The sequence below is a fragment of the Onychomys torridus genome, chromosome 10 (genome assembly GCF_903995425.1).
Source record: "Onychomys torridus chromosome 10, mOncTor1.1, whole genome shotgun sequence".
Taxonomy (NCBI): Eukaryota; Metazoa; Chordata; class Mammalia; order Rodentia; family Cricetidae; genus Onychomys; species Onychomys torridus.
The window spans coordinates 31,296,254-31,318,774 of NC_050452.1; the positions used below are offsets into that span (position 1 = coordinate 31,296,254).

The 22,521-nt window shown below is 49.9% G+C and overlaps 1 protein-coding gene across 7 annotated transcripts in view; it reads left to right on the forward strand.

The window, feature by feature from the left end:
* Jakmip1 (janus kinase and microtubule interacting protein 1) overlaps positions 1-22,521 on the forward strand; it is a 123,799-nt gene that overhangs the window by 51,185 nt on the left and 50,093 nt on the right. For all 7 annotated transcript variants that reach the window (XM_036201661.1, XM_036201662.1, XM_036201663.1 and 4 more), the window contains exons 2-3: positions 6,158-6,420; positions 12,193-12,687. In XM_036201661.1, coding sequence (XP_036057554.1) covers positions 6,292-6,420; positions 12,193-12,687 — 624 coding nt within the window. In that variant the 5' untranslated portion in view covers positions 6,158-6,291. The remainder of the gene's footprint in view (positions 1-6,157; positions 6,421-12,192; positions 12,688-22,521) is intronic.

The window sequence follows — 22,521 nt, forward strand, 5'->3', positions numbered from 1 at the left end:
GAGGACCTGAGTTTAATTCCCAGCACCCACATGGCAGCTCACAGCTGTCTGTGACTCCAGTTCCAAAGCAAAATACCAATGCACGGAAAATAGAAATTAATTAAAAAAAAAAAAAAAAGACCAAGAGCTGAAAGAAGTCAGATCCAAATCCTGGGCACATGGCAGCCTCATGCCTCGACTTATAGCAAAGAGGTGCTGAAAACCAGTGCACTTCAGCAGGTGCTTGTGGCTCCCGTCTGGCAATTGTTTTGATTATAATTGTTTGTTTGTGTCTTTTTTTGTGTGTGTGCAAACAGGATGTGGTGGGGATACCATTTCTCCAGTTTAATCCATTTTTAGGTAAAATGTTATCGTTTCATTATGGAAAATGCCTAGGAGAATACAGATGGCGAGCAGATTAAAAATCACCTCTGTGCCCCTCCCACAGCCGCGGGGAGGGTCCACAAAGAGATTCTTATATTGTATTCCACTGTCTCCCTAGCAGGGGGACCCCTGTCCCAGCAGGGACCTCATTCCACACCCACTGGGAGGAGCCTTAACTAGACCCAGAGAGGGCTGAATGGGCGACCCTTTGCTGATATGGAGCGTATTAGAACAGGCCCCTCATGTGGCTTCCTTGGCTGGCCTCGTGCTTCCAGAGGAAGACACCATTACTGCAGTGCTGAAAGCGAGTGTTTCCAAACTGACTGTGAGATCAGGCTAGACCCCAGGTTCCCAGGCCCTGCACCAAGCTGTCCATCAGAACACCTCAGCTGGCACTGAGGGGACCAGCAGTTCCCTCCCAGCTTCTTCGCCCCTTTCACCATTTCTTAGCTCCCCACTTTGCCAGTATGCCAAGGTGTTAGGTGACAGTCTGAAGTGGTCAGCAGGGACTTCTGTGCTTCCGTGGTAACCAGCCACCCTGCAGGGTGGGCGGTGTCAACTCCCAGACAAAGCTGGAATAGGTTCTGTGTGGGTGGTGGTGGTAATGATTTCATGTCCAGGCTGGCATGGTCTCAGAACCATTGCTTGTCGACGCCTTCCCTGAGGTGGGGATGTCTGATCAGTGGCCTGTGGAGACTAGGTTGTCTTGCTCTGTGGAACACTGTGAAGAAGGTTTTTGTTAAAGCTAGGCATGGGCAGGGCCAGCCCTGGGCTGGGACTACTCTGCTAACATTCCATTATGTTATCTGTGAGGATGAAGAGTCTAGGCTGGGGCCTCAGCAGCAGGAGGTCTCCCACAGTTCTGGAGATGAGAGGTTTGAGATGGCGTGTCTGTGGGTTGTGCTCTCACAGTATGACCCTTGGCATGCAGATGGCATCTGCCCTGTGTCCCACAGACCTTTCTCTGAGCATCAGAGTTCTGATCTCCTGTTCTTAAGAAGATAGCAGGCCTCCCTCCTGACCCAGGTATCCTCTGTAAGGCTCTGCTTGATGTCCTCTCATCCTGAGGTCCTGGAGGTTCTGTCTGCAACAGATGAGCCTGACGGAATGTGAACCCATAGAAGGAGGAAAGCTTCAGAGAGTTAGGGACTCTGTCCTCCATGCAGGAGGGGTTGATTCATGACAGGTCTGTAATTTGCTTCCAGACAACTGGGCTCAGCATTGACCACATTCCTTTATGGCCTTCCCTCCCTCCCCCTCCCCCCTCCCTCCCTCCCTCCCTCCCTCTTCCTTTAGAGTATGATGTGGAGCACTTCCTTTTACAGGGGAACAGGACAGCTATGGTTAGCATCAGTTGTTTGAGCCTTACAGAGAGCTTGCTGGCTATGATCATTGCCCGTATGGTCAAGGGAGATGCTGGTGAGGGCTGTGAGTGGGAGGGAGACCTGCCCATGGATATTCAGGTGAGTGACGTCCAGTGTCCTAACCTTTGTCATGGTTTTTATCCAGGTGCGTCCCCAATCAATAGTGAATGTATTGGTTGGCTTTGTGCATGGGAGTCTTAAAATCCAGTGCTTTCTTGTGCACAGCAAATGGTTGGGTCTTATTTTGGATCTGCTCTGGCAGTTTCTGTTTTTGTGGGTACATCTAGAGTGTTTTCCCCTTGCAATCCTTTTTGGCCTAGGTAATTTTCACATGACCCCAGGTTTAAAGGTATATAGAACAAGCACACAAATCAAACATGTCCTGAGAAGTCGTAAGAAATCTACTGTAAAACAACTCTTTTATGTTGATATAATTTTGGCATTAAAGATTAAAATAAATTTAAATATTAATGAGAAAGCTGGGCTTTTTATTTTTACGTAAAGAATTAAATATGAGCTGAATATTTATACTGAGAGATGGAGTAAGGACATCTTTAATACATTTCAGAGCTGGCTAATATTTTAATTTCATAATCCTCAAAGCTTCAAATACTACTTTGCATAAATATATATTATGCCAAATAACAAAAGCATACTTAGGGCCATTTCAGAAGTTGTAAATTTTATCTTAATCGTGAGTCAAAATTCACTGAATGATTCTTTATGAAATATGTTAGCAACACAACTGGCAATTAAGAAATATTTATTATGTTTATTTATTTATTGTATGTGTCTGCACATGCGTGAAAGTCAGAGGACCACTTGCAGGACTCACTTCTTGCCTTTCACTATGTGGGTCCCAGAGACTGAACCCAGCAAGCACCCTGACCCACTCAGCCATCCTGGGGGCCGCAAGTAGCATTTTTAAAAATCTAACATTCTAACACCACACAATCCAAAGATACACTACTTGCATATTCACATGCTGAACAATGACGGTAGGAACATTTGAAAAGCTTTTGTTTCCTTATGGAAGAGCAGAAAATGCAGCAGCCATGAGATGAAGCTGGGTGCTCCCTGCAACCTCAGGGGCATTGCAGAGTGCAGAGTGTGGGTGCTGTGTGTTCAGAGTTAAGGCTGCAGTGACGCCGTGGGATTATGGTTTGATTTTGAATGGAGTTTTGGGTCTTATGCATCCAGGTATTATTGTTGTCAGTTTTCCCCTGGCCCCCACATGCAGTTGCAGGACCCCAGAAGGGGGCAGCGGCCCGCTGTTGAAGCCGCTGTGCTCCGGGTGGTTGAGTTAGAGCTGGTGTAGTTGGCTGGTGTCGAACCAGTGAGTTATTGTTCCATCGTTGGTCTTCTTAGTCACTGATTATGTCTTCTACCCTCTTTCTGCCTTTTGTAGCTTAATCTTCCCATTTTCTCTAAGAGGAGCTCAATTTGTTCCTCTCCTCACAGAGTTTGCAACATACATTTTTAAGTTGTCTAAGTCCAGTTTGGATGAACTATAGTATCAGCACGGGTTCCGCTTAGTCTATAGCAGAGATGCTCAACCTGTGGGTTGCGACCCCTTTGAGGGAATGACCCTTTCACAGGGGTCGCCTAAAACCATTAGGAAACACATATATTTACATTGTGATTCATGACAGTAGCAAAATTACAGTTATGAAGTAGCAACAAAAATAATTTTGTGGCTGGGGGTCACCACGACATGAGGAACTGTATTAAAGGGTCCCAGCATTAGGGAGGTTGAGAATCACTGCCCTATAGTATGCTGTGGGGTCTGAACGCTCCCCCTACCCCCTGGCCCCTGGGCCCCAGGAGCCTGTCCCTGAGCTGCACACACCCAGCACACTATTCTTTTAGCTCCAGCAAACTGGCCTCGGTCAGATCAGTTAAGAATAGAAAGCGCCAGTTTTTTATTGTGTTTACTTCTCCCCTCTAGAGTGCTTTCCTTTTTTATATAGATCATAGTTATAAAATATTTTATGTTTTTCATTTGCTCATTCTCCTGTTTAGTCTGAGCTCTTTTTTTTTTTCTTGGTTTTGTAGACCATGTAGTCTCACTGTGTAGGCTGGTCTGGAACACCTGCATAGCCCACCCTGGCCTGAAACTCAGAGTGATCCACCTGCCTCTGCCTCCCGAGTGTTGGCATTAAAGGTGTGCACTGCTTGTCCAGCTAGACTGAGTTATTGACCTTCGGGTCACTGGGCCTCTCTCTGAAGCATTGCTCTTATTAGCCGCCTAAAAAGGGGAAGTCTGCAGGGTGTGATGGATTCTTTGGTTTTCGGTCTCTGAGGTGTGTTTCACAGGTGACTGAATTGCAGGGTGGCTCTCCCCTCTAATCATTAGTTTGCTCCGTTCTTTCTCATGTCATTTTTGCAGAGATCTCTGCTGAATTCTTATCTTTGTTTCTCTGTAGCCAGGATATTTCCCTCCTGGTCTTGTTTCAGGATTTTTTTTTTTCCCTTTTTCATCCTTGATCATCTGCAGCTTGCATGTGATATACTCAAGTACAAATTCAGTTGGTGGATCTGCGGTTTGGGGGTCTGGTATTCGTTTGCGGAAGACTACACATGACTTCAAATAGTCCTGTGGTCTTCCTCTCCTCCTTCCATTCCCCTGTGTGTTGGCTAGTTTTATGTCAACATGACGCAAGCTAGAGTCCTTGCAGAAGAGGGAACCACACTTGAGACAGTGTCCCCACCAGATTGGCCTCTGACAAGCCAGTAAGCAAGCACTCCTCCATGGGCTCTGTCTGCATCAGCTCCCACAGCTTCTGCCTCCAGGGGCTTGCCCTGTTTGAATTCCTGCCCTGACTTCCTTCAGCGATGGAGCCTGATGTAGAATGACAAGCTGAAATTAACCCTTTCTTCCTTTTGGTTGCTTTTGGTGTGTTTGGTCACAGCTGTTAACCCAGCTAATACACCTCAATGTTCTGCAGTTGAAACTGCCCCTCGGTCCTTGGACCATCTGGTTCCTTTTTCCATTGCTTCTCAGTTTGGACATACCGAGTTAGTATCTGTGGCTCACAGACCCTCTTCAGTTTGGGATACACTGCTGGTGCACCTGTGAGCTCACAGGTTCTTTAGCTCTGTGCAGTCCTGTAAGAGCACATGGAAGGCTTGTTTCAGTTCCCCTGTGGTGTTTTTTCCCCCCTTTTTGGACATCTCTTTTTCCTTTCCTGAATTTTTCATCTTTGCTTACAGACCATCTGCTCTTACATGCTGTCTACTTTTTCCTCCGAGGCCCTTTGCATGTTATTCAGAATTACTTTAAAGTCTACGTCTGGGTCTAACCCTGATGTCTCCCCTTTACTATACCTTATATTGGTTTGTTGGGAGCTGGGCTGATGCAGAAGGAACTGGAGATGGTTCTCAGGAAGCTGGTCTCTGCTTTGGGCTCTCTGTGGGGCATCACTTAGCCCTAGGACCTCAGTTCTCTGATGGATCTAAGAAATTTTCTTATTTTCATTTTGTTTATCTGTCTCTGGATACCAAGTTTCTTATGGGTTGGACCAGAAACTATAAAATTCATTCATTTCTCCCTACTCCTTCCTTCCTTCCTTCCTTCCTTCCTTCCTTCCTTCCTTCCTTCCTTCCTTCCTTCCTTCCTTCCTTTATCATCCCCATTTCCATTGGGCATCACTTCAGTAATGTGTCCACGTGGCAGGTAATGGTCTTGCCCTGACTGGAGCATCTCTTGTTTTGAGGACAGCAGGGTGGGGGTGGTTGGACTGGGCCCTTGGTGGCGAGGCCGCCTGGTATCTCAGAGCCTGCCCATTCAGAGACCTCACTTGCTTGTCCTATGCTGCTTTTGGACATAGCAGGATGATCAGGGTCAGTACCAATTCCCATTTTGAACTGGGTTACCTAGCACTTGGCTGGCGTGTGCCTCAGTTTCCTCACCTGTAACGAGGATGACAGAATTGACTCTGTATAGGAGGGACAATTCACTATGAGACCGAGCCATCCATCTCAAAGTGTGGCGCTGCCCTTGCTCCAGAGTTACCAGCCTGTGGGGGTGCAGTGCCTCCTGCCTCTTGTCCTCTGCTGTGTGCTTCAGGCTCTGGGCTGAGAACCTGGGATGCCTTTAGAAACCACCCATGTGCTGCATGGAGGTTTGCATGCAGTAGTTCACAGATGCACAGGTGAGGTCCTGCATTCTCAAGAGGTCAGGACTGGAGCAAGGCTACAGTGTGACCCTCTGGGGGCATCATTTGCCAGTTGGTTGGAGATGCTGTTCAGGCCTCAAGGATGGTGAGACTCTGCCCAGAACATCTTCCAGGTGATTCTGAGGTAGCTTCAGTGAGCCAGGCTTGTGAGGGGTAGGCCTTCTGAGGGTGAGGCAGGTGTTTAGCTCTGGGGTGCCCAGGCTAGGGGGACACTTACTGTGTGTTCACTCAGTCTCTCTTCTCCCCATACAGAATCGCAAGTGATGGTGTTCACGGAGGACAAGTGGAGCCCTGCACGACTGGTTAGCACAGCGGAGCTGGCAGCTGTGCTTGCTGGTGGGCGGGCGTGAACCTCAAGACCTCAGCGTCTCACTCCAAGAGGCAACATGTCTAAAAAGGGACGCAGCAAGGGTGAGAAGCCCGAGGCAGAGACGGACTCTGTGCAGATGGCCAATGAAGAGCTGCGGGCCAAACTAACCAACATCCAGATAGAGTTCCAGCAGGAGAAGAGCAAGGTGGGGCGGGGCCTCTGGTGCCATCCCAGATTGGGCTGTGAGCACTGGGCTGTGAAGGGTGTATTACTGGTCTTGGAATCTTGGCTGCCCCTCCTGAGAACAAGAGGTAGAGGCAGTTGTACAGAGTACATGGTAGCACTTTTTTTTTTTTTTAAACCACATGCTGCCTGTGACTTGATGGGGCTACAAGATTCTTTTTGTTCCAGCTTCCCTTTCCTGCAAGATGGGGTGGTGGTGGTCGCAGTAGGGGTTATAGCAAGTCGTCTATGAAGAGCCTGCCTCTGTCACGGGAGCTTTCTCATCCTCCAGTATGAGCTTTGGAGCCTGTTGGAAGAGCCTGGCTGGGGACCCACATACTTCAGGAAAGCAGTTAAGGCACTGATGTCTCAACCCAGTACTGTCTTGGAGTCTCCAGCTTTCTGAGTCACAGACTCAGTGGCCTCCCTCCTCAGTTCAGCCAGACTGGCTTCCTGATCTGGGTGATGTCACTGACTTAAGTCACTTGTTCTGAGCTTGCAGGTGATGTACGAGTTCAAGGCTGTCCTAAATATTTGCTGTAACAGCTGCAGGGGAAAGCCCCTTGCCATAGCCTTTGCTGTGGCTGTGGTTGTGACATGGGAGGATCTGAGGTCCCTCATGACAAGGAAGTCACAGCTGCACGATGGATCCTTGGGGAGCTGGTCATGTCACCTTCACAATCAGAAACAGAGCAGTTAGTATGGGCCAGTGTCCAGCTTGCTTCCTCCACTTTTATGCATTCCTGGACACCCTGCCCAGGGTGCTCCCTACTGCAGAAGGGTCTTCCCATATCAATTAATGTAATTAAGATAATCCCTGACAGACATGCCCAGAGGCCCATCTTCACATGACTCTAACATCTGCCAGGTTGGCAGCTAACACTAACCATCACAGATGGGATTTGAATCCAATATGATGTCCTCCGTTTATACTAATCTCTTTATTATAGGTCTTGTCACCAATCTAATACTATCCTAACACCCTAGTATTTAAACTTTAGCTTATCTGTTCTGGAAGACATTACTGAGACCCAACACCCGGTTAGCCCTGGTCTAGCAGGTGCTACAGTATGGCTTACAGACCCATGGGAATCTCCTATCACCAGGCTGCCTCTCAGCTCTGGGACTTGGGAATCTCCACCTAGCCATGTCCTGGCTGCCATCTCCTCCATGCCTCCCCCTGTAGTCTCCATAGGGCTTTGCCTGTGTGGTCACTGGGACAAGTTCTGTCCTCAGGGAACTCAGTGGAGCATCCCCCAGACTACCATGAGAAGCACTAATGTGGAGTTCCCAATATCATTTAGGCAGCATGGAACATGATCCCACACTAACCAGGCAGATCATGTTAATGTTAATGGTGTCCTTATGTTAGCAGAGGGCCATTAAGGGCTTCGGGGTGAAGAATGTGGGGCAAGTGTTCATTCCACCAGTCATCCAGCGAGGGACCTGCACGTGCTGTTGTGAGCTGGGTGACATACATTTGCCATGAGGTGACTCGGAAGCAGCCCCTTCCCTCAACTAGTGGTGAAGAGATGTGCAGGAGCTAGAGGTGCCATGGCGCTCGGCACGTCAGAGGTCTCAGCACATGCAGGGCAAGCTGGGCCTGTGAAGGCTTCTCGAGACCATCTTAGAGCTGGCCCCAAGGATTTTGCTGGCTGGGGAGGAAGCAAATAGATTCACACAGCCTCAAGTGTTCAACATCCCCCATGAACAACCCCAATGCCAGTTGGGGACAGGGTGTGATGGACATCTGGCGGGCAGGGTAGAACTCTAAGCCTGAAAAGGCCCTAAGTCTGAGGTCATGCAGGGGCAGTAGAGGAGAAGCCGTGCAGGTTCTGGTGTAGCTTCCTGGTGATTTCTTAGATTTCATAGCAACCAGTTCATGGTGTCCACCCTGAGTCAGACATTGACCCTACTCTCAAGGGGCCAGATGGCCTTGGTGGGGTGGGAATCTTGCTCCCAGACCTTGAGTGTCAGGACTCTGGGCTCTTATAGTAGCCGCTGTCACAGATCCCAGGCCTTTGGATGTTGGGACCCTTAGCTCTTTGGGCTTGACAGCTCTCCGAACTCTGCCAGCCACTAGGAACTGCAGCCTCTGGCCTTTGGCTCCTGAAGCCTGTCACCTTCTGCTGTCTTGACTCCTCTGCTTCTCCGTGCTTCCACTGTCTTGAGCTGTCTCCTGCCTCTGCTCCCTGCAGTCTTTGCCCTGACGGTCACTCTCTGTGACTCTGCTGGCTTCTTATTCTGGTGCTGCTGCTGACACCACCAAGGCAGCAGCTGCCCACCCCCACTCCCCGCAGCCCTCTGCTGCCGCCCTTACCCGCTCAGCCTGCCCTACCTGTAGTGAAGTGCAAGGCAGACAAGACTTCGCAGGAGAACCCCTTAGAACACCAGGGGGCAGCACAGGAGGGTGTGTCCTGCTGGGTCAGAAAGTGAAAGGTATGGCCTGGTTGTATCCTGGAGGGGCCGTGGCAAGGAGTGGCATGCAAATGTGGTATTAATACTTTCTACCAATCACAGCACAACCTCCAGGCCTACCAAGGTCCAGTTACAGGCTTTTCACTGCATCAGTTACAAGCTTTCTTGTGTGAAGGAAGTGCCCCCCTCTAATGAGACAGCTGCAGGGTGAACTAGGTCCTCTAGGTCACGTGTTAGTTACTCTTCTCCCTGCTGGGACAACAAAGATTCTGACAGAAACAGCCTAGGGGTGGGGAGCTTTATGGAGGACAGGTTTTTTTCTGACCCACCTTTTCAGAGGACTCATCCATCATGGCAGGGGAGGTGTGGCAGAGCAGAGCTGACAGTTCCTGTCAGGGAAGCAGAAAAAGGAGGCGTGCCAGAGCCTAGCTTGAGTTCTCCCTCTCCCTCTCAGTCCGCAGAATCATAACATTTTCAACACTGTTCAAGGTTCAGAGTCTCTGCTGAGACTCAAGGCAATCTCTTAGCTATGAAACCTTGTAAAAAATAAAACAAACTTACATGTTTCCAAAACATAATGGACCAGGGCCATGAAAGGAGCCGTGGGAACAAAGCAAAACAGACTGAACCTCTGAAGGGCAAACTTGAAATCCTGTAGCTCCATGTCTAGCATGTGGTGTCGTGGTATGAGCTCTGAGGATGTGATCTCTGAGGACCTTGGGTAGCCCCCCACTCCCATGGCCTTGTCATCTGTAGCCCCTGAGAGCTGTGTCCTGGGGTGGCCTCCCTTGTTGACTGCAGCTTTCCTCAGCAGATGTGCTCAATTCCTGGCAACCTCCAATATCCTGATATCTGTACTGTGGCTCAGGCTTCACCCTCAAGTATCACACATTGCTGGTACAGTGGTTTCTTGAAGGGACACTCATGTTACCACAGGGTGCCTGGCTTCTCAGACTTCTCTTACAAATCTAGGTAGACATCTACCAAGACTCTATAACTCTTGTATTCTACATGCCTGTAAGACCAACGCCAATGGACAGTGCCTAGTTCAGCATCTAGTTAAGAGCAGACTTAGAGCCCTGGCTGCTGTAGTCCCTCAGTGTGTGCCTGACAGACAGCTGAGCCTAGGGAAGCACTTCCCTTCACAGCTGTGTGTGAGCAAGTTCCCCAGCTCTTGGGTCTTCTCTAGGGAAAGAAAGTCTTTCAAATGAGTTCAGATTTCACACCCAGAGGCCATTACTGGTGGAATCCGACCAGGTCTCTCTTTACATGGTGCTAAGTCCTCCATTTCTCATTAATTGTAGTGATTTCTACCTACCATTCCCTCCTTGTCTACAAAATTCAGCTGCCTCCTTTTCTGCGCAAACAGCGTGCTTTTCACATTTTTCTCTGGTTCTTGCTCCCCATTTCCATAGAAAACCAGAAATTGCCAGGGTGTCCTGAATGACCTGCAGTCCAGGGGCCGACACAGCTCTTGTTCCCGTCTGCAGTCTCCTGAGCGCAGTGTTCACTGCCTGCCCTGTTCCGAGCCCCCACCGGAATCACCCACTGAGCCCTGCTTGCAGTGGCCTAGGGCTTCTCTAGCCCACCTTCCAAACTCTTCCACATTCCTCCCACAAACCCATCCAAGACCTAAGAACTACGTCATCAGGTTTAGTCGCAGCAATGACCCTGCTTCTCCTGTCAGTTTTATGTGTTAGTTTTTTTCTTTTTCACGATTATGACAACATTGCACAGAAACTACTGAAGAGAGGAAAGTCTTACTTGACTCCCATGGCTTTAGAGAGTTCCATACATCGTGGCAGGGAGGTGTAGCTGAGCAGAGTGGCAACTCGATGTGGCAGCCAGGAAGCAGAGAAAGGCATGGTGCTCAGGTGGCATTCTCCTGCCCCCCTTCTATTCCATCCTGGTCCATAGCCTATGAGATGGCACCACCCACATTCATGTCTTTCTCCCATCATTTAAATCTCTTTGGAAATGCCTTCACAGTCACCATCTCTGAGAGGATTCTAAACCCACTCTGTGAAGCTTGGCATCACACAGTCGTCTGAGGCAGACATAAGTCCTGACTCAGCGACAGTGTTCTTTGCATGTGGAGTGTGTTGTCCTTAAGGCATCTGTGGACTGTTTGAGTCTTGGTGTTCTAGCACTAAATTCACCAGGATTCCAGCTCCAGTCCTGGGGGGAGGTGACCAGTGACGGCTGGCATCACGTGCTGTTTCTGTGGTTGCATATGATGTCAGGCGATACTGATCTCATGCATCTGCCTCGGGGTTGTCATTTTGCATCTTTCCTAGTTATTAAAGGATGGATGTGCCAGTACCGACATGATGCCATAAAACTCACCTAAAATTAATTCCCCCTAGTTGGTTATAAATTGAGTGGTCTGGGGAAAACATTGCTGTTTTCTTCACAAGTCTGGTCCACCAGAGGCAGTTTGCAGCATGGTCATGCTGAGAACAGGTCCTGGGGCCAGAGAGGCTCAGCCCTGATAATCAACACACACACACACACACACACACACACACACACAGGATCCCTCTGTGGGGGCTTCTTATTCTTAGTCTATTAATAAAGAGCTTAAGAACAGACTCAAATGGGAGCACAGGACTGTTTTTAAGAGAAACCCTCTATGTCAGGCAAGCTGTAAACTTCATCTGCTGCCAGAAGGAGAGAAGGGAAAAGCCGCTCTGGCAAGGAGGTCAGACACAAGCTAACAAATAGCCACATGGTGGGGAGGGAGAGAGCAGAAAAGCCCAAGACATTTCAGGAAAATGGGCAGACTGGCATCCCTACAGGGTTGCCAACTATGAGCTTCTGCACTCGGGGTGGGAATTCTGGGAAGGAAAAGGACCGTATTTCATTTAAAAAACTAATTACTCCATCCATCTCTTTAGCATGGCTTAAGGTGAGCCCACCCTCCATCCTTAGCTGGATGGCAGTAGCCCAGCTGTTATGTTAGGTCTCCACCCTGCCCCGCCTGGGTGGCTGTGTCCTCTGTGACTCAAGTTCCCTGCCTGGGGACACTAGAAACACTTTACTGTTTCGAATCTTCCTGGCTTTGGTGAGAGATGGTTTCTGTTCTGTTGGTCACTAGTTTCTTGTCCTTCCTCATACAGTTTAGAACTCAAAGGTCTTCAAGGCTTGGCTCTCCAGGGAAAAATCATAAAACACGTTGGGAAGGAAGATCCTGAATGGGGTTTGGGGTGGAGGGCAGGGCTGTGGATGTGGCCTGCAGGGGGAGTTAGAGGGTGGAGACTGGAAAAGTTTGGGGCTGAGGCTACTTACCCCGGAGGGCTCTGACCCCTAACCCCTGCTGCTTCTGTTCTGGCTGCAGGTGGGCAAGCTGCGGGAGCGTCTGCAGGAGGCCAAGCTGGAGCGCGAGCAGGAGCAGCGGCGCCACACGGCCTACATCTCCGAGCTCAAGGCTAAGCTGCACGAGGAGAAGACGAAGGAGCTGCAGGCGTTGCGCGAGGCGCTCATCCGGCAGCACGAGCAGGAGGCAGCTCGGACCGCCAAGATCAAGGAGGGCGAGCTGCAGCGGCTGCAGGCCACGCTGAATGTGCTGCGCGATGGCGCCGCAGACAAAGTCAAGACTGCATTGTTGGCCGAGGCGCGCGAGGAGGCTCGCAGGACCTTTGATGGCGAGCGCCAGCGGCTGCAGCAGGAGATCCTGGAGTTGAAGGCGGCGCGCAAGCAGGCGGAGGAGGCACTCAGCAACTGCATGCAGGCGGACAAGGCCAAGGCCGCGGACCTGCGCGCTGCGTACCAGGCGCACCAGGACGAGGTGCACCGCATCAAACGCGAGTGCGAACGTGACATTCGCAGACTGGTACGTGGCGTCTCTCCCTACAGCACCCCTTCCCTCGGGCACATAGCAGTTTATGTGCTCCAGGCACGGTTGGAGGTACTGGGGTGCCCACAAAGTCCTGGCTGTCCCCGGGGTGCGAGTCGGCTTAGCATGGCAGGCCTCTCCTGTGGTATGGTTCTGGGCAGATCTGCAAACTGTGGGGAGCAGTTTCCTGGTCTCTGTAGTGGGGCTTGTGGATGGCGGCCGGGGTGCTTTTAGAGAGGCAACATGCTGCAGAGGCAAGGCTGGAGGTTCAGCCCTTACATTCATCTGGACAGGGAGTGGGCTTTACGTCTGGGTCTTTCCCAGGAAAATGTAAAGCGCAAAAAATCGGACTTTTAAAAATGGGGTAGGGGGGAGGGCTGTTAAGTTTAGATGACCCGCATCTCGGAGGCGGGTGAAGGATGGGCTTCCCCAGGCATTGACCCCACTACGGGTTAAGAGATGAGCTGCCTTCTCAGGAAGGAAAATGGGCAGACAGACGGACAGCCGAATTGGGTGAAATGCTTGCTGTGCAAGCCTAAAGACCTCAGTCTTCAGGAACCCTTGGTGGGAGGAGCAAACCGATTCCTGTGAGTTTTATCCTCTGACCCTGCACGCATGCCGAGACACATGGACTCCCAGATTCAATACACATGTCATATGAACGCACAGTGATGATGATGATTGCAATAACAGTAATACTAAATATTAAAATCTAACCTCCCCAAAAGTAGAACAAGGAAAATTATAAAGAATAAGAATCACTGAAGACAAAAAAAACCAATAAAGAAACCAACAAGTTCAGAAAATAGTTAAAATTGGTAAATCGACTCAATGCTCACACTATGGATGAAGGGAAAAGTGAGGGGAGGGTAATGGAGAGTGAGTGCTGACACTGTAGATGGGTTGTGTGGGCTGACAGACAGATGTGCTTAGACGAAGTGGCAGCTGCCCCTGCAAGATCAACACCATAGGGTAGAATTAAGCCTGTAGCTCATGGCACTTCCCCACGGAGACGAGCCTAGGCCTGGTGCCCTCACAGGAAAGGCTTTCTCGAACATTTATGGAGGAAATAAAATGAATCCTGGTTGCACCATCTCCTTGCCTCGGTGCTGTGAAAACTGACAAAAGGCCCTCAGGAAGGAAAGCTCATTTGTGCCACACGGTTTAAGGGTGCAGCCCATCCTGGAGGGGACGGTGGCGTGGGGCAGGAGCAGGAGACAGCTGTGCACACACACTGCATTCCGGGGAAACAGGGAGAGAGGAATTCCCCAGAAACTAGGGTGAGGGGCTTCCTACTTCAGTTAAACCTCTAGAAACATCCAGAGGTGTGTCTCCTAGGTGATTTTAATCCTGTCAAGGTGACAGAGATTAACCCTCACAGTTAGCAAAGACATTCAGGAAATAGAGGAGTAGAGAGGTATTCAAAATCTTTATGAGGCCAGCACAACCTATAATCCAAAGCCAACGATGTGTGAAGAATTGGGGGGGGGGGCGGGCATGTTACCTTTTAAGAACAGAGCTATAAGAATACTAATTAAATATTAACAAAGACCAGGGCTATAGTGGAAGGCTAAGAAATCCAGGGCTACATGAACTGTGGACTGGTGGCTATGGAGCCCCCATGGGACTGGACTAGGCCTTCTGGATACGGAAGATGGTTGTTTGGTTGGAACTGTTTGGGGGCACCCAGGCAGGGGTATCAGGATCTGTCCCTGGTCTATGGGCAGGCTTCTGGAATCCGGTGCCTGTGGTGAGACACCTTGCACAGCCTTGGTGCAGTGGGAAGGAGCTTGGACCTGCCTAGGCTCAGTGTGCTGGGCTCTGCTGACTCCCCATGGGAGACCTTGATTTGGGGGATGTGGGGATGAGGGGTGGCTTTGGAAGGAGGGCTGGGGGGTGGGAGGAGGGGGGTGTCTGGATAGCATGTGGAGTGAGTAGAAAATTTCTTAATAAAGAAAAATGAAAAAAAAAAAAAAGAAATCCTGGGCTAGGTTGAGTTACTTATACAAATGTAAAGATCAATGTAGTATTGCCTGATTTAAAGCCAGAGAGTATACTTCATTTATTTATTTTTGGTGTTTCGAGACAGGGTCTCACTGCATAGCCTTGGCTGGCCTGAAGCTTGCTATTTAGATCAAGCTGATCTCAAACTCCTAGAGATCTCTAGAGGCTTTAATCTGGCTATGAAAGAAAGGATTAAACCTCACATGTCCGTTTTCCTCAATTCATTCCAAGCATTTTAAAATTCATCTTCCCGACACACTCTTAACATATCTGAATTAAAACAGAATTGCTCTAATCTGATAAATTGTTCTTTTGAAAATCTGCTAACAATGTTTGCTGTAGTGTTTGTGAAACAGCTGAGGCTTCCCACCCAAGTTCAAGACCAATACAAGTGACTGTTAGCACCTCTTCTGTTCAGCTTTGCACTAGCTGAGGGGTCAGTATACAGAAGACCACGGAAGAAGGGGAACCTAGTTATATGGGAATGCTGCCATGATGCTGCAGGAGTCCAGGGCTGTTTCGTAGCACAGACGGGGTCATGATGGTTCTGGAAGTGAGAAAGCCAAGGTACCACCAAGTTCTATGTCTGGCAAGCGCCCAATCCTTGCTCCCAAAAAGATGTTACCTGCACAGCCATGTCCTCAAACAGTGGATGGCACAGAATGACAAAAGGGAGGCACATGGTGGCTTCAGCTACTCCTACAAGGACGTTAATCTCATGACTTCTCAGCGCTAACAAGCACATTTGTCCAAGCTCTGATACTAAGTAGATACAAAATACCTTTTGTTTCTATGCACCAGCAGCGGACAGCGGGAAAGGGAAACACTTTTAAGCAGCAGGGAAAAGCTCTGTGGGAGTTCTGCCCGTCAGAGGAGTTAGAGCTAAGTAAACAGCTTCCATTGATGAGAATGCTGATGAAGGTCAATGACAGCCTCCCAGAATCCAAGCGAACTTTTTCCGTAGGCTATTGTGAGAATCTTCCTCTGGTGTGTGTGGGGGGGTGGGGTGGGTGAGTAGGTAGGGTGGGGGGTTGGAGGGCGGGGATGATGGTGACGACTAAGCATTGTCTTACCCGGTCCTCATAAGCTCCCAAATGACAGATCAGTTGGATTCCCCAGAATTCATCCAGGGGAACCCATGAGTTTGGGTTGTGGCAAGGCTGTGGGTAACGGTAATGCAGCTGCGAAGGAGGGTTTGCACCCAGCATGGATGATGGCTTCCCTAGGCCTGTGCAGATGGAGCGCCTCTCAACACTCCCGAAGCCTGCATGTTGTAGCTCCGTCCTGAAGCTCCCAAACCAAGTTCTATTAGGGCAGAATTTTGTGAAACTGGGAGGAATGCCTGGTTATTCCGGGGAGGTTCAGTGACTGTCCCTACCTCTCCTACGTGGGGATGTCAGCAGGGAAGCCCAGCTGTGATGAGCTTTTGTGAGCAGACGCGGTAGACATTATGAAGATGGCATTTCTGTTTGAAGGGTAGGGCTGTGCAGCACAGACATTGCCAAGCAGATTCTAAGTCAGGTCTAAACATTTAAATGATCTGCAGTGTTAGGAATGTGTGTGTGTGTGTGTGTGTGTGAGAGAGAGAGAGAGAGAGAGAGAGAGAGAGAGAGAGAGAGAGAGAGAGATGTTGGGGGTTGAGCTTAGGGCTTTGTTTTTCGGAGTTACAACCTTGAAGAAGGAAACATATACAGGTGTCATATGCCTTATGACCTGAAAGAAAAGTATCGGCTCAGAACCCCCAAGACCAAGTTCTTAGCACAAAGGAGATTTATTTGCTTCAGAGAGACAAAGGGCAGGAGATAAGACACAAAGACAGACTCACGAAATTTAGATCATCTGCTGTGGAGCCTTTGTAGAACTGGACTAGGTTCTCTGCATAGCGAGATAGTTGTGTGGCTTGATCTGCTTAAGGGGCCCCCTGGCAGTAGAATCAGAGTCCATCCCTGGTGCATGAGCTGGCTTTTTGGAACCCATTACCTATAGTGGGACACCTCGTGCAGCCTTGATTAGGGGAAGGGGCTTGGACCTGTCTCTACGAAATGTACCTCCCCATGGGAGGTCTTACCTCTTTGTAAGAGGGAATGGGGCCATGGGCTGGGAGGGGGAGGCTGGAAGGGTGGGAGGAGGGAAGAGGGGGATCTTTGGTTGGTATGTAAAATGAATAAAAATTTTTGTTAATGAAAAAAAATCACCAAATGCAAAAAATAAAAATAAAAATGAAAAGAGAGAGACAAAGACAGGATGAGGGAGAAGGGGAAGAGAACAAGGGAGAGGGGGAGGGGGTATTTGTCCTGGAGGACAGAGGACCGACAGCCTCTGGATAGAGAGGAGACAGATGTGACCCATAGGCAAATGATAGTTTATCAAGGTAGGCAAAGGGAGAAACCCTATGTTAGGATGAGGTATTTAATTTTAATTGGGCATGTTAACTAGGTGAGCCAAAGGGGGCTTCTGATCACTGGACTTGGATACTTTGATGGATGGACCTTGGTAGTCAGCCTCAGGAGGAGGGAGTGGCCAAATAAGGAAGTAGACCTTGGTAGCTAGCTTTAGGAATGTAATCAATGTTTATTTATTAATTTATTATTATTTTTTAGCAAGGCAGAAGGAATGGGAGAGAAGGGCCAGGTCTGACAGAGCCAGGTTTGCTGTGCTCGAGCTGGCCAGAGGCCCTTTGTGACCAGATTACAGCAATTGAAACAGTGAGGCTGGGAATGAAGGCATGTCTAGAAACAGCCCTGTAAATACGTGATCACCTGACCTAGGAACAGGTTAGCTCTGTGGTGTAGTAGGAACAGGACGACATTTCAATACACAACACTCGGACGGTGGGATATCTCTATGGAATTGTTTCTACTGTGACATATTTATAAAGGAGACGATGCCTCCTACAGCCGAGAGGGTGGCTCAGTTAAAAAAACCGGTAGTCCCAGGAAATCAGCAGACTCTGTCTCACACACAAGAGCTTTGGGAAGCAAAGCAAACGGGGAGCAAGCCTGTCGGGGTGTGGGAATCCCAGCCCCAGCCCTGACACTCTTTGGAAAGGGGAGGATGGGGTCAACATGTTTTCCAAGGAATGGAAGCTAAGTGTCAAGAAAGCCATTCAGGCAAAGAGGGAAGAATGCCCAGGAAGATGGGCTTAAGGATTATCTGTGGTCCTTAATTTAAACCTCAAATGACTGCTTACATAAAGTATTGCAGTGTGTGTGAGACCTGGGCTGTTAATGGATTCACACTCCTGGAAATCCTCCCATCTCACCTGAGGCGTGAAACTGAGGGGATCCAGGACAAACAACAACAAATGAAAGAGGGCTCAGCCAAAAGCTGATTCAAGAAGTGAGGGGGAGATACCAGAACGTTTGTTTATACTTGAGGAAGATCGGAAGGAAGTGTCAGAGAAGATCAGGCGGGACAAGTCGAAGAGAGACGGCTGGGTAAACAAATCACATCAGCCCAACAGCACGTTGAGCACAGAAGGGCCAACCCTATTAAAGGAGACCTTCCTCCAGGAAGGTCACGCCTTAAGCACCAAGGCCTGCTTTCCCCGGAGGACAAAGAAAAAGTGTCTGCAAGTAGGAACTTAACACTAATGTGAGCGATGGTATAGTCAGTTACAGGAATATGACGCAGCAATGAAAAAGAATGCATTTCTGATGTGTCCTAGAACTTGGGTGGACTCAGACATGTGCCAGGAGAAGAAAAAGCCAACCCAAAGATGAGGTTGAAGCCAGACCAAGAGGGGCAAAGGGGACAGGATGGTGGCACTGGAGGATGAAGTGAGTGGAGGCTGCCAGCAGGCTGGGGCTGTGAAGAAGGGCCCAAAGAGCTCCCCTGGATATTTGATAATGTTTTCTTGTTGCCCCTAGTGGGTACACCACTCACAGATATCCAAGGCAGTCCCAGCCGGTACAGAGCTTGTATGTGAGCCATGTCCTCACTTGGCATGTTTTGGGGTGACTGGGATCAAATCAGAGCTGACGGTATAGAATCGCACCCTGCGAGGACTCTCTTTGGAGGTCTGACACTCTCTGTTCAACTGCACCGCCCTGTGCAGACTGAGCGCAGTACCTGAAGCTCTGTGGCCTCCGGCAAGAAGTTAAGTGGTACCAAAAGAGGTGGACAACAGCGGGATTTTTGAGGATCGGATATAACGCTCTGCTGTCTTCTGTGCTGATTCTGAACCAACCAAGAATCAATCAGAAATGTTGGCAGAGGAGAAAGTAACAAATTAGCTTCATCATCAGCATAGCTAGGCTAGAGAGTACGCAGTTTGGTAAAAGCCAGGACGGCTTTTAACTTCTCGTTCCTGTCCAGACTCTAGCACCCCATTGGACAGAACACCTGAGCCTGCAGACTAGGTCAGGCCAGTCTCCCGCTGGCCCTGGAAGATGAGAAGATAAAGGCAAAGCCGTTCATGCTCCGACTTCCATCCCTTGGCTCTATGGAGTTGAGTCACATCAAGGGTTGTTCAAGGAAAGCCATGTCCACACCCCACGAAGCCCGAAGGTGGTGTCCAGGTGTCCCCCAGCCCCAAGCATAGGCATTTGTCTGCGGGGGCCAGCGACTAGCAGTGAGTTAGTTAAGCAGATGTAGATATTGACTGGCTCTGCTCATTAGAAAAACCAGAGTACCTTTTTATACTGCTGGGTGTGGGAACCAGGAAGGCCTGGGGCCCGGGCTACCCTTGTCCATGTGACCTTTCTTTGCCTTTAGTTGGTATCACTGCTGCTAGGGGGACAGGATGGCTGTGGGAAATGTACCCAGTGACATTTGGTCTCACGGCAGAGGCTCGAAGAGAGCTGATGCTGCTGGATTGGGCTGGTCACCCTAGCAAACACGTGAGAGTCACCATCCCACTTGACCCCACTCCTTTAGCTGAGCACCTGGAAGGTCTCAGGAGGCAAGGAGCAGCAGCCAGCAGCAGCAGCGGCCATCACCAACTGATGCTTGTGGCACCTATGTTGTCCCAGTGAGAGGGCCACCAAGGTGCATCCATGACACCTAATGAATGGCCTTAGGGACTTTGTACTGGCTCTTCCATGCCCTCTGGTCAGGAGTGTTCATCCCCAGGCCTGTCATTGCTGCTCTTTTCTCTCTGGGAAACTCCCATGCCAGGCTCCCTCTGAGGGAGACTTCATGTCCCGGGTCCTCTCTGTGGGGCTGATTGTCTCAGCACCCCACCCAGACCAGACCCCAAGCCACCTACCTAGTCACCCAGGCTCTTTCCCATCTTCACTGTGGTATTTTTCTTTTTTCTTTATCTTTTTATTTTTTGTTTTGTTTTGTTTTGTTTTTCTGAGACTTGGTTTCTCTGTGTAGTTTTGGTGCCTGTCCTGGATCTTGCTCTGTAGACCAGGCTGGCCTTGAACTCACAGAGCTCTGCCTGGCTCTGCCTCCCGAGTGCTGGGATTAAAGGCGTGCACTGCCGCCGCCGCCCGGCCACTGTGGTATTTTTCACCTAAAATATTTGCCCACTTCCCAGTTGCTGTTTTGCTGTTTATGACTCCAGGGGCTGGACCAGTCCTGTTCCCCATGAGACCCCAGGCCCTGTGTGAGGCAGTACTGGTGCCCCAGACAACTATGGTAAGCTGCCACAAAGGACTCCTGCTCACCATCAGCCAAGGGCATGTTTAGACACCTGCAAGGATGCTTTCTCCTTGTGTCTGGTCACCTCTGCCTCCTGGGTCAGAGCAGTGGCATGTATGACAACGTACAGGGGCCCCTTGGAAGCGAACTTACGACAAGGTGAGAGAGTAAAGACTGCTCATTGTGGAGCAGTAGTGAGAGGAAGGAGGGAGGCGGGAACGTGGCCCAGGTGCCTCCAGATGCCTCCTCGTGTGCAAGGTGTGTTCATTCCCAGCAGCAGGAGACACTCTGCTCCTTCTATTGCTTTTTAGTTCACGTATGTGGGTGTTTTGCTTGCAATGTTTGTGCAGTGCATGCGTGCACTATCTGTGGAGGCCAGAAGGAGGGCATCCAACCCCCTGGAACTGGAGTTATAGATGCTTGTCAGCTGCCATGTGTATGCTGGGCCTCAAACCCCAGTCCTCTGGAAGAGTAACCAGTGCTCTTAACTGCAGAGCCATCTCTCCAGGCCCTAGAAACTCTGTTCTTAAAAAAAAAAATCTGTTGATACCAAACAACAAAACAAGCTAGGCCTGGTGGCACACACCTTTAATCCCAGGACTCCGGAGGCAGAGGCAGGTAGACTGCTGAGTTCGAGGCCAGCCTGGACTACATAGAAAGTTCCAGGACAGACAGGGCTACGTGTCTCCCCCTTCTCCCTCAAAAGAGCCTTGCTGATAGCAAGAGTGTGAGAGGGCAAGAGAGCTCTAGGCATGGTGATTCTAGGTACCAGGAATGGTCCCCAGGGCGTCGAGGCCACCCAGGGTGCTCTGGCTCACAGTTTAGGCTTTGAGTCTTTTTCTTAAAGATGCTGTGGTTTTCTGGTTTACTGCTGCCTTCCAGACCCTGGGCACACAAAGCTGTTTTGGATTCTATTATGTGCTTTGATGAGACCATGGTGGTTGTTTCAGAAACTCAAAAATGTAAAATTTAGTCTGTTCGCTGAACCGATGGGCCAGCCTGGAGTGGGGTTAGGCCTCAAAACCTGTCTTCGAGGGGATTACAGAGGGTGACATTTGAACTCAGGCCCATGAATCCGCCTGTCTTAGAGTGTGAAGGGCAGAAGGCCTGGGCAAGTCCAGGCAAGCCCGGAAGCAGGAAGGAGAAGGCGGAGCCGCCCTGAGCTGGTGGGGCCTGGAGCACAGAGGTTGAGCACACACCTGGAGTGGTGGGGAAAGTCTCCCCTAGGGAGAATGTAGACTCCCCTCTGGTTCCCTGTGTGGCCCTTGGACATTCTTTACTATCTCTGAGCCTCTGGTCTCATTTGTAATTAGATAATCACATAGAGCTTGGGTCTTCTGTTGGTTAAGGTGGCGGCACTTGTGGCTGGCCCAATGCCCACAGCTGCCATGACGGAGGAGACTGCTGGATGGAAGAGTCAGTGTACCATAGTTACCTTTTAGAGCTTTATTGAGAGAGAGAGAGAGAGAGAGAGAGAGAGAGAGAGAGAGAGAGAGAGAGAGAGAAGGAAGGACCGTGTGGAGTGGGGGTACAGAAGAGAGTGGACAAGAGAAAGGAACACACAAAGGGCCCTCCCACTCTTTAGGCTGGGACATCGTCACAGGCTGATGACATAATTAAGGACAGAATCCTTACAACTTCAGTGAGCCAAAACACCCAGTGGCTCCTGTTGCTGTGGTTGGTAGGAAACCGGGGCATCTTCATATAAGCAAGTGTATCTGCTTCCTCCTTTGGCTTGAACTTCCTTGGCCATACCTGGTTTCCTGGGGACAGGGAGTGCAGCCTTTGAGGACAGTGCTCTGCTGCTGCAGAGAAGGCCTGGCTGCAAACTTCATGGTTTAGTTGACAGTAACAGGACTCATTTCTATCACTATTCTTGGGTCTAGAAATCCAAAATCAAGACAACATCAGAGCCATGCTCCCCCTATAGGCCCCCATCTCTTCCAGCATCTGGTGGTAGCTGCCCATCCTTGGTGCTCCAGTCTCTGCCTTCACCTCTCCTGTCTCCCCACATCTGTGCCCCGTCCTGTCCTGCAGACACCAGTTCCTGGATTTGGGGCCCATCCTAACCTGTAGGTATCATCTTCCTGCCCACCATTGTATCTGCACAGACCTGATCTCCAAGTAAAGCCATGCTCTGACTTTGCAGGCTGGCATAGCACTTGGGGGGTACTGCTCACCCCATTACAAGTGCCAAGGATGACAGTGTGAGTGACTGTAGCGGTAGTGGTCTCTGCC